The sequence below is a fragment of the Perissodus microlepis genome, chromosome 15 (genome assembly GCF_051167445.1).
Source record: "Perissodus microlepis isolate ML-2025 ecotype Zambia chromosome 15, ASM5116744v1, whole genome shotgun sequence".
NCBI classification, from domain to species: Eukaryota; Metazoa; Chordata; class Actinopteri; order Cichliformes; family Cichlidae; genus Perissodus; species Perissodus microlepis.
In genome coordinates this window covers 8,111,703-8,128,576 of record NC_140475.1, presented here as the reverse complement: position 1 = coordinate 8,128,576, position 16,874 = coordinate 8,111,703, and the positions used below count along the sequence as shown (strand labels likewise).

Here is a 16,874-nt window from a genome sequence, read left to right as displayed (position 1 = left end):
TTAAAAGGCCAATATATAAAAATCTCAAACCGTGATTTATTTAATTCCACAATTTTGCCATTTTATTGGCTTCAGTGCCAATATTTTCAAAGCTTCCCCCCGAATAGGTTGTGCACTGGATGGTGCTGGGACTTTTCCCCCCACAGCTCTGTGTTTACAGTGTATACATGAGGAGAAGGCTGATGACTGTCTCTGTAGTTTCGATGACTTACTGCAGAGATTTCCTCTTGTTCCCCACAGTGTTCCCAAACACCACGTTGAGTCCACTTGTCAGAATTCTCAGCGAATCCTGTGCAGGCCTGCGTGGCTGACAGCTGAATCTGACCTTCCTCCGCACCGATGAAGTCATGCCGTTCTTTTTTTACAGGGTTTTTTGACCCAGCTCAGGTGTTCAGATTTTCTAGTTTTAAGTCATACGAAGGAAACACCATAATGTTTCAAGCAAACAAACAAACAAACCAAAACTTAATGTAAAAGGGATAATCTCTCAAGAAAAAGAAGGAAAAAAAAACAAGTGAACTGAAAGAACTCAAGCCTGCTCATATGAACTACTATGCGCATACAAATTTGAATCCCACCTTTGATTTTGGGGTGTGAATGACTATTTTGTCAAAGGTTATCGCCTATGGTTAGGGGCCAACCCATCTGAGCCCACACTACATCTCAAACAAACACTCAGTGACATCATATTTTCCTGCTATCTTTGTACCACAAGAAATCTATAGCCTGTCTACCACAAAGGGGGAGAAGCGAGAAGTGTATATGTGTGCCGTTTTTTTTTAGTAACATTTCATGTGCTTGTTTATCTGCGAACTGGTCTGCAACATGCCCCTTTTTTGGTGTCAGATATTCTTGCAGATGTATGCATGTTTTGGTTTTTTGATGCATCTTATTGCCTCAATGAAAGGGAGGATGATGAAAATGTCAGACAATAATCTGATAGCAGCGATGCAGGTGAAGTTTACAGCATGCATCTGCACGGTGAAATGAAATATGAGGTCTGGCGTGTCTCCCCCTTGCTAAAAATAGAACAGAATAAAGAACGGCTCCTGCTTAGGTAATTGTGAAGACTTTTTCACGATTGATGGCTCATATTGCAAATGGCAGTTTGACGAAGATCAGATTAACAGAGGTTGGTAAGAACAATGGGGGGGGACACTCATATCGGGAGGGGGACGTCAGTGTAGAAGATGATCATTTGTTTTACGTAAAAGTTTGCCCGCGCGTGTGTGTGTGTATGTGCCTTTGCCTGCGCATGCATGTGTGACCCTGAGTGGGTGGAGGTTTCCCCTCACAAAAAGAAAAAATTCCACTTCCTGCGTTTTGAAGTTTTAGCTGCACATCTACATGTCAAAATAAACAACTGCATATGCATACATGTGCAGTTGTTGTTCATTGCACAGTTTACAGGGTCACACAGGTGACAGAGGGAACTCTTCCTTTACATCAAAATGTTTCTAGGACATTGTACAAACTAAACACTTCAAACAGCACCTGATGCAAGATGGAAATGGAACATATTGCATAAGGGAGAAGACATGTATGCCAAAAAAAGAAAAAGAAGTCAATTGAAACTAGAGAAGTCAGTCTCTGCAGCGTTTCTCTTGCATTGTCCTTGGTCAACATAACCTTTTGAGATTCAAAGCAAAACGGAGACTTGTTAAAAAAAAGAAAAAAACCCACAACTTCAACCAACCAGTCTTTGACACAGTGCTATGCCAAATATGTTGTTTGTGTGTGTGTGTGTGTGTGTATGTGTGTGTGCGTGTGTGTGTGTTTTATTTGCTCTCTGCCACCTTGATGCAATCACATATAGAGATGAATCAAACGTGCGTTCGTGTTGCAACAAGGAGGTGTGATCATTTCACACCTTCACATAGGATCTGAACACTTGTTTCCTTTCAAGGGCTTTTGAGCACTCGCCGGACAAATCTCTGTTGCCGCAGAGTTTACAGAAAGTCTGATCAATTAATCAGTGGCAGATGAGTGGGATTTCTGAGAGAATGGATTCTGCGCTGATTAAAAGGATTAAACAGATGGATGGACAGATTGCTGGAAAAATGATGGGATCAGAGGATAATTGCTTTGTTTGTTTTTAAACCTGTAAATTATATCATTTTTTTCATCAAATTAAAATAAAGATGTTTGCGTTTGTCACACCACCTCCAAATGAATTACCAAACATTTCACGGGATCTGCATGATAGCTCCCGAGAAATGGAACACGGTGGTGTCTGTGGAGTCAAGTAAAAGCAGAGGGTTGCAAATTTTGGTGACAACAACATGTACATTTGCAAACAGATTAGCCTGCTGTAATTGTAGAAGACAAAGCCTTTGTGCATGTGCGTGGGGAGGGGGTGAGGTCCCTTTAAAGGTTGGCAGTAGGTACCGGGGAACACTTTACATAATTTTCCAAGGGCCCCAGACATGATGGGAGCGCATTTTCACAGGAACTCACCCTCGGGGAAAATGCAAAACATACACCCTTTGCAGTCAGGTGGGCAAGTAGTCCAAACAACTAAAGTACACACAGATGATACATAAAAGGTATTTAAAGTAGCAGGTTGAGAAATTAAAAGATAATCACATTCAAATCCATAAATGCTGAAGGAATGGAAATAGTGGTTTTGTTTGTTTTTTGAAAAAAACAACAACCGAAAAACATGTGTTTTGTTTAATTTTCATGTACTCGCTACATTCATTAAACATGTATCAGTAGCTAAAATATGAAATATCTAACAATCGATTAAAAAAATAAAAATTCCCACTGGTTTTAGGCATGTGATATATTTTTTAAAATACACATTTATTCTCATTTAACAATTAGTAAATATGTAGCTACACACCCACACATAATCACGTTAACCTTTCTGATGTTTCCACTGCTCACTTAAATGCAAGCACATACGGCCTTCCCGACACTGTGCACAGAATCTTGTAGGATGAGACCATGAGCCATCATTAAAATCATTCAAATGAACCACCCTGTGCACACACTGTTTTGCAAAGGGGGTAGCTATCACAATACCTCTCCTTAACCTGCCCAATAGCACCCATGCAAATGTCCCCAGCTAAAGAGTCAATGGGCTTTGGGCTTCCTCCTCAGCCTTCTACAAAGGAATTTTCATATACCCCTGCTCCTTTCTTTCAGTTTGGTTTCAGATGACTCAAGGTAGTTTTACATATTACCCTCAAAGAAAAAGATACATCTGGGGCCTGTGCAGAAAACACACACACACTTTTAATTTCCGTCTTTTCTTCCAAGTGATCCCAAGCTCACATGAAGACTGCTTGTTTACTGATGTTCCTGTTTTACTAACCTAGAGTGGCACTTGAATGTTTCTGTGTCCTACAGAATGTTATTTCTGCAGAAATATCCTCAAACCATCATTGTGCTTTAAAATGATCTGTTGATGCTCAGAGAAGGTTACACAACCATCTCTGGAGTTTAGACTTCTTCACTTCACAGTCAGGCAGAAAGAAGAGGAAGTCAGGCAGACAGAAAAAGAAAAAACGCCAGACCATTATCACCCTTAACAGCAGTGATCAACAAACAAAAGATCCCATCGCAAGCAAGGTGTGTCACAAGATGTGAAGACCTGTTTTGCATTAGTTAATGTTAATCCTTATTAATGGATCGTCAGGAGAACACTGCACAACAACAGACAGCAAGGAGACAGCCACTGCTTCTGCAGGTTGCAAGACAAGCCAGGGGATCACTGGAAAATGTTTATTTAAAAAAAAAAAAGCCGAGAAGTGTTGTGTTTGCACAGAGGACACTGCTGCTTCCATCTGTGAAACATGGTGCTTTTTAATGTCAGGGAAAGCTGAATTTAGAACGACACCATTCTGGCTCATGTAGCATAAAATTAGCCCTCTGCACACAGTTTGTCCCAGCAAAGAATGGTTAAATGTAAAAAGTTAAAGGTCAACTACACTTATATTTTTGCGGGGGGATCTTGGATTGCAGTCTTACAGGATAACAGCTATTTAATTAAAGTTGAATTTGAATAGATCAAAAAGTCATGGCTGTACACAGTGCTAAGAAATAATACAGAGTGGACACTGAGCTTGCTAGGTCGGGTAGAGGACAAGCAGCAAAATGTGTTTTATACAATGGAATAATAATATACTACAACACAGTAATTATGACCATTTTGCTCTCCTCAGCTTGATGTAATCAGCTGATTTAAAGCAGTCCTCATTTTACCCTTTCCAAAAAGATCTATGAAAAATGGGAATTAATGGGGAGCCCTTGCTTGTTAATAACGAAAGTTGGATCTAGAAAATGTGTTTTAGTTAAAAAACCTTTGAGAATTCGTTTGGGGAGCAATTTAAAGATAGTTTTAAGTGATTATTTTATTCTTTATCAGATTTTGATCGTCAAGTCAACATGTGTAGCCCCATGCTAAGAAGACTACGTCCCTCTAAATATCCATTACTTTCAATGCAATGTATCAAATATATGAATTTTATACATAACACATTTTGTGGTACACACATTTGAAATTATCCACACTGCCTTTATTTTTGTCTCATTTAACATGGTTGAAGTTAATCAGAGAAGACCAGAAGGGCTGTGTTCATGCAACTTGAGGCCCCTTTCACTTAGTATGATGTTCAAATTCACAGGCCCACAATCACGAGAGTCACAAACACTGTGGCAGCATGGTGTGTATAGCAAGGCATGAAAGCAGAAAGCAACTGCTCTCCAAAGAAACACAGCAGCTTTGCAAGATTACGTCCAGAAAGGGTTATATGTAGATAATCCTCAATAGATGGGATTGTTATTAAATGTACAGTAAAGCATTATGTTAAAGACAGGAAACAGTTGATTTACAGTAAAAGCTTTATTTGTGAAAAACAATGTTAGTGGCATGCTTTGGGCCACTAACCAAACCATTTTTTCTTTTTTTGTGCACTGATACACCAATCAGCCAGTTTCAGATGATAATAATGGTGGCCACACCCACACCAAGCATAGGTTCACAAACTCACACATTCTTATGCATGCTCAGAAAAAAAACCCATATTTGCAAGAATGAGCCTGAATAATCTGCATTTGCAAGGCACACCTACACATATCACTGGGGTAGGTCATTAGTGGGTCATTAGTGGGTCCTTTTAAGTTTTTGAACAACAGCAAAGGGGCTGCATCTACATCTCAAAGTGATTAAACGACTCTCCATCAGCAAAGCACAATAGGTCCTACCATTTAGTAGGTAAATAGTTTAAAATGCATTATAAGCACCCGAGAATACTCCCCCCCCCCCCTTCTTTACTGACCAAATGGTTTATCTGGGCTCATTGTTCACTCAATTAAGACATGTAACCCCATGGTAACAATAATATGAGTTGATCCCCTCAGGAAAGTAAGTTAAATAGGTACAAATTTTCTTTAGTGCTATTATCAGTTAAAAATTACTAAATAGTAAGAGGTGAAATTGTACATGTTTTGTCTTATATGCTACTTTTCCCTCATTTGTCAAAGATCCGTTTCTCCCGAGGGAGACAATAAAGCCTAATCTAGCAGCACATTATCTAAGACCAGTGCTGTTCATATATTTTCATATACATGTTGTTTTAACACACATAGCTGTCTGTTTCTCACTCCTTTTTGGTATTAGAGACCCTTCAGTTCCTCTTCAGCCTGAATGCAAACAAACACAGCTTCAAACTAATCCCAGACATTAGAGAGCTTAAGGATTCTTTAGGTTTTATCACTGGCTGTGTAAACACTGCGGGTCGTTCAGGTACTTGAGGCAAAACTGACAGGACTGTAACTTGTGTACTCAGGAGTTGCCTGCGACGTATGAGGACAACCAAAATGAAGATGAAAAAAATAGATTAAGCAATCTAGTAGGGCACACTTTGAAGTTGTAGTCTACCTCATTTAACTCATGTCCAAAGATATAAACTGGAAAAATTGTACTTGCTTCACTTCACTGAGCCATATAAGCACTTTTAGAGGCTGCATTAAGTGGCGAGTTTTTAGTCTACAGTAATGTGTTTGTGCATAAGCCTCCATCAGCCTGTTATTATCATTACTTCTCTGGAACAATAGATTGGTATCGGGTGATGGTAATCACAAGTGATTAGGACAATACGGCTGCGTATGTAGGAACAATAAGAAGACACATTTAAACCAATAAAGCATTAACCCACCCACCCCCCATGAAATGAATGGTTGAGTAGAGACAGCTCTAGCAATTCAGAGCTTCACCAAAACAAACTACACACAATATGTGACAAATGAGTTGGTTAAATAAAGAATAATTCCGAAGCTTTGCGGTATTACTAAGAAATAAGCAATACTGTACAAGCCACGTTCATTAATAAGCGCAAACTCATCCAGTCTGTAGTTTCAATATTGATTATTTTCAGAAAATTCAAAGAGAAGAAATCAACCTAAAGAGGCAGTCATGTGTGGTTTAAAGGCGCCTATCCTGTGAGATAAGTGCAAATAAAGTACCACAAAAAAAGTTTAGTGCAATTGCAAGTTCTGTAACTTTTTTTCTTTTTTATGGGCAAACAATAACACAAGGCCTGTTCTATGTTTTATCACCAAGAAACATCTGTGGCACCAGGAGGCACCCTACAAACAGGTAGGCAATCACCACTGGGCTCATTGTAACTTCACTTTCCTTGCATGCCATAAACCTATTTGTATTGTTTTCTTCAGACAGATGCATTTCCTTCTCCTTTTGAGTGACCTGGCTGGTGCACTTAAGGACACGTTTGAGAAAATCAACCAGGAACTTGTATTACAAGACAGGACCAACTCTCTCACATGCACACTATATTGGGCACTTATTAAGGAGTCCTGCTGCTTCCCCAGTTTGATCTATCTCTATAGAAGAAACGATCAAATCAATAACTAGTAAGGTTCATGACAACTTTTCCTTTTGGCTTCGCTGCTGCATTGTACCCTGACCTGTTCAGAATTATATTAATAAAAGAGCTATTAAACTTCCTCTCCTGAGATATTGCATCATTAGGCAGGTTTCATGTGTACTATCTGAGTAGAGGCTTACAAAAATAAGGTCAGATCACTTTTTTATCATACAAAGTAGATCCCATATCGCATTCACTTATTAACCCTATTCGAAGCACATTTCAAATAGGCATCTTCTGGCAGAACGATATGTCATACAAATCCTGTATATTTTCATTACTTTACTTTATACTCGCTCCACTGGGAAGCTGATATCTTTTGCCGTTATCTTGTGGCTGTATTGTAATTTATTCTGACTTTCATATCCCCCTGAAAGGAGAGGAAACCTGTCACATACACCATTAATAGGGTCAGACCTAAATCCAATGTATTTAATTTGTCCTAATAAATAGAGTGAATGTGACCAGTTAGCTTAGCATGTATTTTATCTAATTTTATGTTATAATGGTGTCTACTAAAGCCAGTTGTGGTTTTGATAGTAAGGGGTCTCTCACTGCAAAACTCAATATGCTTTCATGATATATCTACGAGAAACATCACATTTTCTTATAGGCGGCATCTGCTTGTCCATTAAAACTCGGACTTGCTTAAACTGTAGACAGAGAAATTGTCTTGAAGAAACGCCTGGGGGTCCACAGCCTCAGGCCACGACCGAGAGGCGCCAAATACAGACTGGAGGCGCGGCGTATTGGTGAAGGGCGAGCACAAGGGGCGGGAAGGGGCGGGTCCGTAGAAGCAGCGGTCGCGTTTTAAAAGTGAAGCTGAAAGTGAGGAGCGAGAGCAAGTCAGTGCTGTCTGTCGGCTAGGTGCTTACCGCGTTCACCAAACACCGTCAGCAGACTTTAAGCATGATTCGGCGGTCCAGAAGCAGGTAAGAGAAACACGAGCAACGACTTTGGCAGCTTTAAAGCTTTCCTTTCTGTCTCTCAAAGACTCGCAGCTATTATTGTAGTTTTCTCGTGAGGCATTATTTCATTTGGATACGGCGTGAAGTAAGTGAGAAGAGTGCATCCTCTTGCCCTAGCTCGCGCGTGTGTGTTTATATTTATATATATATATATATATATATATATTTTTTGATATATGTTTTACTTCACATATACATATATATATATGTGTGGTCAGCCTGTACTATGCGCGAGCCCTTTACTTCTCTCCAGTTGGAGCTGTGGAGCGCTCGCGCCAATGACAGGTGGCTGGTCATCGCTCGGCTGTGACAGTGCTGTGCCGTGCACGCTTCGGCGTGTCTTAACTCGCGGATAGTAAAAACAGGCTGCAAAGCAGTTCATCTGCCACCGATTTCGGCTCTTTTCGATGAAAACTTGCACACGCTACACACACGACTGCTTTCCAGCATCTCCGACCGAGCGCGAGGAGCGATGGATATTATTTTGGAAACCTGCGCTCTAACATTGTACTCCACGCGTACTTCTTCCGCGGAGACCCAATGCTATTTTTCTCCCTTAAATTACACACATTAGGTCTTGTGCGCGAATCTCATGTTTGAGATGTCAGGGATCCTGTTTGAGGAGCTTCTTTGCACATACACACAAAAAAGCCACCGTTTACCTCCGTTTACAGACGTGTTTTAATCTCGTTTTATCCTCATCGTAATTAGAAGAAACTGCACCCGGAGTTAATTTGATTGGTTTAAAAGTAATTATCACTTCTTTTCACGAAGAGCCGATCCAGCTGATTAATCGTTCTTCTTGAGAGCGCTGTAATCATCTTCTATTGTTTGCTTGCTTTTTTGTTTGTTTCACGCTAATTATCTCATTTGCGCTGAAACGCAGAGGTTGTTGGATAAATTTGAGAGAAGTTGTTTATTTGCTCGCCTCTGCGAGTAGTAGTCACGCATTTGGGCAAAAGGAAAATAAGGAAGATTATGGCGTGTAAATATCCTTCTGTACGCATGCACACACACAAACACACACACGCACGTACACACACAGTGGGGTTCCTCTTCACCTGTTGTACTGTATGACAGCACAACTATCTACCTGTCCCGCATTCTGATTAGTTGACCACATGGTGTGTGTGTGTGTGTGTGTGTGTGTGCGCGCGCGCGAACGTGAACTCTGTGTGCACGTGTGCGTGTGTTTCCGTGTGTGCATGGCTGTGCTGTACAATGCCCTGTGCAAGTTTGAACACGCCAGGGTCACAAAATTATGATCGCATGTGCCAATCCAGGTATCTGTGGAAACTAAAAACACTGGAACCTGTTCGTCCTCCCCCCCCCCCCCCTCTCTCTCTCACACACACACACACACACACACACACACACACACACACACACACACATGCACACCCCCTGTGGGTGTCTTGGCTAAAAGCCTGCAGCCAAACCTTCAAGAATGACTGGTTTTCTCTCTGTGTTGGAGTTAAGCGAGTGACTAAAAGAGAGGGCTGAGTTTTTTTTTAATGTACCTCATAAAGAGATTAATAGGGAGTAGTTTAGAACAAGTAAAGTACTTATTGTCCTATTATTCTCCTGTCTATTATCCTACACTCTTCTTTTTCCACGCAGACTCCACCTCTTTTTAAAATGTTGCCCTCTGTGTGTGTGTCTGCAGTCTGTACAGCAGTGAGGATGACGAGGAGGAGACTGAGATGTATGAACATGATTATGATGGATCATTGCCCAAGCCTGGGAAACGCCAGCTCGGCAAGACACGCTGGACACGAGAAGAGGTATACACACACACACACACACACACACACACACACACACACACACACACATGTCAATACAGTTCAAATTCTGCTGTTCAATACTAAATATTAGTGACATATTTTTAAAAAATGTACTCTCTTTTTTCAGGATGAGAAGTTGAAGAAACTTGTTGAACATCATGGAGCAGAAGACTGGAAAGTAATTGCAAGCCTATTAACTGTAAGTAGCAGGCATTAGGCCCTGATTTGTCTGCGTGCAACTTCCCATTGTGTGGAGATGATCACAAACTGTATTTTGTTTTTCTCTCTCTACACAGAACCGTACAGATGTGCAGTGCCAACACAGGTGGCAGAAGGTTCTCAACCCAGAACTCATTAAAGGACCGTGGACCAAAGAGGAGGACCAGAGGGTAAGAGCACACTGTACTTTTGGGGGGTTTTAGGGGGGAGGTTGGCATGGAAAACTGTAAATATAAATGCAAGATTAACTTGCATGTATAGTTTGTAGTGTGCTTTAGCCGTGTGTTATGTTATAACAGCCATTAGTGGTGACCTTACAGTGTAATTGTTAGAGTGGGCTTTATACTAACTGGATACCACTGAGATCAACAATTACTTTGTGTTCCTGTGTTTAAAGCAACTCTGTAGCAACTCCTGAACTGTGGTTGCACACTTTTACTCACCCTTACACAACATATAACACGTTTAGGAGTTATATTTCCACCCAGATGCCACTGTAATGATTAGCAGAGTGGCTAATGTTCCAATGGAAACTCCCTCACTGCTCACCAGCAGGTGTTCTCAATCACCTACACTAGCGAAAGATCAAGAAAGAGAGAGAAGGAGGAAGGAAAAGCAGTGCATTTAGTAAAACTTCTGAGATTTTTATGGATAATAATTTTTTTTATTTCTTCTCTCCCTCCTGTTTTGATATCTCTTTACCACTCTACTTCTCCCTCCCCTCCCTGTTATTACTCCTTCCTTCCTCTTTCCCCATGCTCCTCTACTACCATTCACTTCTTCCTTTTCAACACTCTCCCTCCTCCTCCTCCTCTCTTGCCTTTCCTCTTTCTCTCACCCCTCACAACCCTAAAAATCCCCAGGTGATCGAGCTGGTCCAGAAATACGGCGCCAAACGCTGGTCAGTGATCGCCAAGCACCTGAAGGGGCGAATTGGCAAGCAGTGCCGCGAGCGCTGGCACAACCACCTGAACCCAGAGGTTAAGAAGACTTCCTGGACGGAGGAGGAAGACAGAATAATCTACCAGGCGCATGAGAAGCTGGGCAATCGCTGGGCAGAAATCGCTAAGCTGCTCCCTGGCAGGTGAGGTGGAGAGAGAGGGAAGAAGAGGCAGAAAAGGAGAAGCTAGATGAATCACTGAAACCTTGTTGGTTAGCTGCGCAATGTTGCGGTTAAGAGGCTGAAATGGAGGGGAGGGCACGCCAATAAAAGTGAGCATGAGAGAAAATGGAGTTGTGGACATAGAACGCAAGCTGGGAAAGAAAGGTTAAAAGGCTAAGTTAGGACGTGGGGGGAAGGTGTAGAATGACAGAAGAGAAAAGACAGATAAATATGTGGTTATTGTAATTGCTTTGCACTGATAACCTTATCAATTGCGCACATTTTTAAGTATGCGTGTATGTGTGTGACTGAGACTTTTCCTATCTCCCTCAGCGTGTGCGTGCGCCTGCATTGATAAAGCTGCTGTGTGCAGCTAGAGGATGTCACATCACCTTTAAGTTAACACATGTCCCTTATGACCCGCAGGACCGACAACGCTATAAAGAACCACTGGAACTCCACCATGAGGAGAAAGGTGGAACAGGAGGGCTACCTCCAGAACACAGCCAAGAACAGCAGCCCCTCGCTCCCCGCCAGCCGCACTTACGTGAAGACCAACAATCAGATCATGTGCTTTCCCCAACAGCCCGGTCACACGCAGCTGACTTCCAATTTGCCACTCAGCTACGCCACCTACCTGTCTGACGCACGTAGAGTAAGTGGGCTTTAAACCAGAATTTAGGCAGATCTCCGCCCGCAAGACCTTGCATTTATTAACGTCTGCTTCTTTCTCTGTAACAGGTGCACTCCACCCTCTCATTCAATATGAACATACTCAACATTCCCCAAGTCCAGGTAAGAATCGCAAACCTGAGCGGCAATCGAAAGATGGGGAAGATGAGTTGTTTGGATTGAATTGGTGCTCACGCATTTCTTCTGCTCTTTCAGAGACACTATAACGAGGAGGACCCTGAGAAGGAGAAGAGGGTGAAAGAGATCGAAATGCTGCTCATGTCAACAGAAAATGAACTGAGGGGCCAGCCGTCACTACCGGTGAGTCACACTCGAATCTGCGTCTGGATTCAGGAGGGTGAAACATGTGACAGCACAATTTATGTGTTTTTTGGTTTTTTTGACCCTGGCTTTAAGGACAGTGGTTGGACTTGTGTTTTTTGTGTGTGCACGAGGAGGAGGAAACATCTGGGTGGTCTGTTTCTGCAAAAAGTGATGCAATAGGATCTTATCACCATTTCTTTTGGGTTTGCATGACCCCTTGTGCAATTCTCTACTCAACACTTCTTCTGTCGGCCTTTACATTAAAGTTCCCCTTCTCATTTGATCATGGTTGAGCGTTCCCTGCGCTTCTTATATCTGTGCTTCCTTTGCACTCGCTCCTCTGTGCTTTTGTGTTTTTAGGTGATTATTCTTTTCCAGTCTGTAAGATTTTTTTCCTCTCTCCAGATTTGTTCGTTCTATCAAAACTGGACCAACCAGAGCTCCATGTCCAACAGCTCAGAAGGTGCTGCTCTGCCTTTACCTCATCACCAGGCAGCCAGCCAGGAACTGTCTCTTGACCAGAGCAGCTCAGCTGAGGACAGCGCCCCCACAACACCCGTCGAAGGCATTAACGGCAACAACAGCAACAACAACAACAACAACAGTCCCCACAACAGTCCTGCGTTCTCAAATCCAATGCCGGGGCTTATGGAATCCATGATTGACTCAGTAAGTATCTTCCTTACACTGTGTCGTGCTATATTATGTTTTTATTTTTGTCTGTCGTGATCAACTGGAACCAGTTGAAGAAGATGCCCTATAAATTAGAAACGCAGATATAATAGCGGGCCTTGACCCAGAATTACCCACCCTTTTCCCAGAGCCTGTTAGCAGTGGGTTCTTGGAAAGGAGACAGGGTCTTGCCCAATCGATGCTCAGCAACTGCTAAAGAATCATTGACTGGTTTCATGTCGAATGCCAACCCATGTGAAGTCACAAATCTACTCTGTTCACCCTTACAGGTCACATGACCCGTGTTTACACAGTCACCACACAAAACTAGTGTTTGTCCCATTGTTTAGCTTAGCTTAGCTTAGCGTGCTACACGAGCTGCCTGGTGGTCAAAGCCTTGTCAGGGGTCTTTAATTTAATGTTTTCTTCCTTTTTATTTCACAGTTCCTCAACCAGCCAGTGAGCCCAGAACACTCAGACAATCTACCCTTTAACTCGCCTGTGCCTGCAAGCCTCCTAAATGATAATGAATTGTAAGAAGCTTTTGTTCTCATCACTTTTATTATGCAAACCTGTTACTGTTATATGAGCCTTTTTTAACAGCTGTTTTTTTTGCGCTTTTTCTTTCCTCTCTCCTCAGGCTCATGACGCCCAATATGTGTGAGTCAATTCTGGAGTCAACCCCACATACACCCACGCCTTTGAGATCAGCCTCGACCCATCAGGAGATCAAATATGGCCCCGTTAAACTAATGGTGAGAGACTTTAATGTGTGTATATATCCCTCGGTGCTTAATTTGACATGCAAACTGCTGCTTTGCACACTGCATTGTCCTCGGGACTCACTCAGAGGTTTGTGTTGTTTCCAGAACACCACTTTGGGGCAGCAGATGGTTGGGTCCATCAAGCAGGAGCCAGTGGAAGATGCCATTAAGCATCCTCCATTTAAGAAGATAAAGCAAGAGGTACTTTCCACCCTACATATGCATGTACAGATATGCAAAAAAAAGAGCATGCGCATATGATGTGAGACTGACATAAGAAGTGTTATTTTGTATCTTAAGAAAATAGCGGACAGGGGTGAAATATCAAACCCAGCCATTTGCATGTTGCGGTGACAAACGTGTTGTGTTGTGTTTTGTTTTTTAGTTACATTTTGCAACACGTTTGACATCAGCTTAAAGAATAGCTTGAGGTTAATTTTTGTAAGCCAAGCTTGTGTGACTTGGTTACAAAAAGAGGAAAATGTGGTGCTTTAAATGACCGTGTTGTGTTTTTTTTTTCTGGGGGTCCTAGGTCGAGCTCCCATGCAAGAGGGGCCACTGCATGCAGTGGGCAGGGCAAGAACTTAACAGGCAGCTCTTCTCCCCCAGTCGCCCAGCTCAGGAAGTATCAGTAAGTTGACGTTTGACCTTAAGTCAGACCTTCTTATGTGTTTTTGTTTTGTTTTACGTGAGTCCATCAATGAGTACGCACAGGATCAACCCTAAGATCCTTTACTATGCACCCCTTTTCAGTCATTGTACTGTAATTATTGTGTTGTTAACAAGTGTTGTTGCATTTTTCTTTCAGGACCTACTTACAAGCTCACTCTTGAACGAAGACGGACACAAAATCTACCAGCTCCCTCACAGAAGCCTGAATAACCCACTACAGGTGTGTGTGTAATTAAATCATAAATTTATAAAATAGCTTTGCATGTTAACATAAAAACTCATCATCTTCTTTTTTCTTACAGCAGCAACAGCTGGGTTCCTGGGATCTGTTGGCCTCCGGGAAAACAGAGGAGCACATACTGGCCTCGGAACACAAGTTCTTGAGTGCTTTCCCTTCAAGGACACTGATGATATAGACTGAGATAAATGCTGATCCAAACACATCAACTTTTCCTGCACTGGAGTTTAAAAAAGAAAGAGAAAAAAAGCCCTTAGCTCAACCAGGCTAAGGTGTTTAGCCCCCCAGCTGAAGCAGTAGAAAATGGTTGGAGCAATGGATGGATCAAGCAGATGTTTACTTGTTTACTTCTGGAACACAGGCGTTTACGGCATCACTGGGTTCAAAACTCAAAGAGTTTTCGCTTTCACCTACACTTGTGGAACAGACGGGCGGATACATATTTGCGGTGGTACAGTCATTGGGAGAGGCTATATGCCACTGATTTTTTCACACTTACATTTGTTGGATTTGTACCAACCAAAGACTTTTTTAAGGGGGGAGGGGGGGTGACTTTTTTAAAGTTTTAAAATTTTTAAAATTTTCTTTGGTTTTATTGTATTACAAACGGGGAAATGGTGACCATGTATGCCTTGGGCTGTATTATTAATTACACATGTTGATAGTAATATAAAGAACAAGCTCATTAATTTATTGATTTTTTTTTTTACATTATGACTTTGTTGCTGTTGTTTTACAATTGGCCAATGGAGCAGTGTTGTATTTCAGAGTATTTCAGCCCTTTTAGCATTATCGTACATCCAAAGTCATAATGATTATTTTCTAACTGACCTCTGTATTTCACACATGAAACAGTTTTTATTTTGTTTTGGGTTTTTGTTTTGTTTTGTTTTTTACTTTTTTTGTCCTTTTTTTTTAATTATTAAGGGGTTTTTAATGGGTCTACTGAGAATTTCAAGTGTTTGGTCTTTGCCACCTCATGTAAACACTCCACTGCTGAGCAAGGACTGCTCGGTCTGTTCTCGCACCACTATGCAACTACAATTTTTATACTTTTTTTTATACAACAGAAAGGGGCCAGCCTTTTTAGTATTACCTGACAACCACATCGGCGCCTTTATTTCATAGGAATTGAGTTTTCATTTCAAGTTTTTTTGATTTATTTCTGGCCTTCACAGTATCCCCCCCAACCGGGAAAAGATTCAATGAACAAGCAATTCTTAGAATTTAGATACATATATATATATCTACAGAAAGAGAGAGAATTTATTTATACATTTGAAAATCCGAAATGCATTTATATTTGAAACCTGAGCTTCACCCAGTAAGAGTAAGACCAAGCTGCACTTGAATTTTATATTCTCCTTAAAACTGTGAGAGTAGCAAACACTGATATTAATGCTACAGCCAAAATCCCATTTTTTTTAAAAAGAGAAAGAAATAAACATTTCTTCTGATGGATTTACACTGTTGTAAAAGTACACTCAACAAGCATTTTGTGTCCTTTAACGAAACTGCAGTAACACGTGTCAAACACTTAGCACACTTTTTGTAAAAGCATTTACACATGCCAAGTTTTTATACTTCTACTTTTGACTGCCTACTCAATAAAGTGTGCTGTTTTTATAACAACCTTGTGTTCAGTGTTTAATCTCTGACGTTCAGCGTACTAAAGTTGATAGCAGTTCAAACGAAGCTACTCGTGGACAATAATATATGGAAATAACATTTTCATATATTTAAGCTGTAAAGTGCAAAGTTCAGCCCAAGAAGCCTACGTTCTCAGTGTAAATAGCACTCCAAATAGCCGCACCATTATGTAGAATAATTATTGCCTTTTAAACTGAATGAACTATTTACCCTCTCCAAAGTGTAATCTATCTCTAGTATTCAAATTCCTCTACGGATTATAGTATTCAAATAGCCCTCGCTTTTGCGCACACATAAACTGATACAAAGGCTTGTTGTCATAAAATTGTGTGGACCATATCATATCATAAAACCTTCTCTCCCATCTGCCGCTCACCAAGTGAGTATAGAGTTTATCAGCAAGCAAAGAAAATAAGCAAATGTTTCCAACCGTTGCCTCTTTTTCCATGGATAAGCAGGGACCACTCAGGTGCATGTCCCAGAAATACAAAGAAACATTTTGTCCTGGACTGCTTTCACTTTTTTCTTTTTTTTGCTTTGCATAAACATGCTATCAACTCCTTTAAACACAGAAATATGCACTAATATGACTGTGGGCAATGTGAAAAATGTTCTATTACTCGTCGCTGCTCGCCAAAAAACGCTCGTAAGTATGAGCTCCACATTCAGTCTCTTGAGGAGACTTTCTTTCCTGTGAGGCCTTAGCAAGCTAAGGGGCCCAGACTCAGACCAGGAGCTATATTTACACCCCCTCCCCATCCACACGTTCTCACATCCCCCACAACACCTTCAGCCACCTGCACCCCCCTCCCAACCTCGCCCTGATCCACCACACTGCCCTTAAATATAGATTCCCATCTCTCAAATGGTAGTCTCAGAGGGATTCATAAACAGAAATGGCAGTCGTCAAGAC

General features: G+C 41.4%; 1 protein-coding gene across 2 annotated transcripts; it reads left to right on the top strand.

The window, feature by feature from the left end:
• The first annotated feature begins 7,725 nt into the window (after positions 1–7,725).
• Positions 7,726–16,013, top strand: myb (MYB proto-oncogene, transcription factor). Of its 2 annotated transcripts, none has more exons than XM_084954144.1 (15): positions 7,726–7,825; positions 9,528–9,645; positions 9,776–9,847; positions 9,945–10,037; positions 10,731–10,951; positions 11,396–11,624; positions 11,711–11,764; positions 11,858–11,962; positions 12,371–12,634; positions 13,082–13,170; positions 13,278–13,392; positions 13,507–13,602; positions 13,934–14,032; positions 14,210–14,293; positions 14,379–16,013. In XM_084954144.1, the coding sequence occupies exons 1-15, from the start codon at positions 7,803–7,805 to the stop codon at positions 14,487–14,489; spliced, it is 1,773 nt and encodes a 590-aa protein (XP_084810270.1). In that variant the 5' UTR covers positions 7,726–7,802; the 3' UTR covers positions 14,490–16,013. The 2 variants fall into 2 exon arrangements, with proteins under 2 accessions (XP_084810270.1, XP_084810269.1); XM_084954143.1 differs by having other exon boundaries at positions 14,376–16,013.
• Positions 16,014–16,874: the final 861 nt, after the last annotated feature.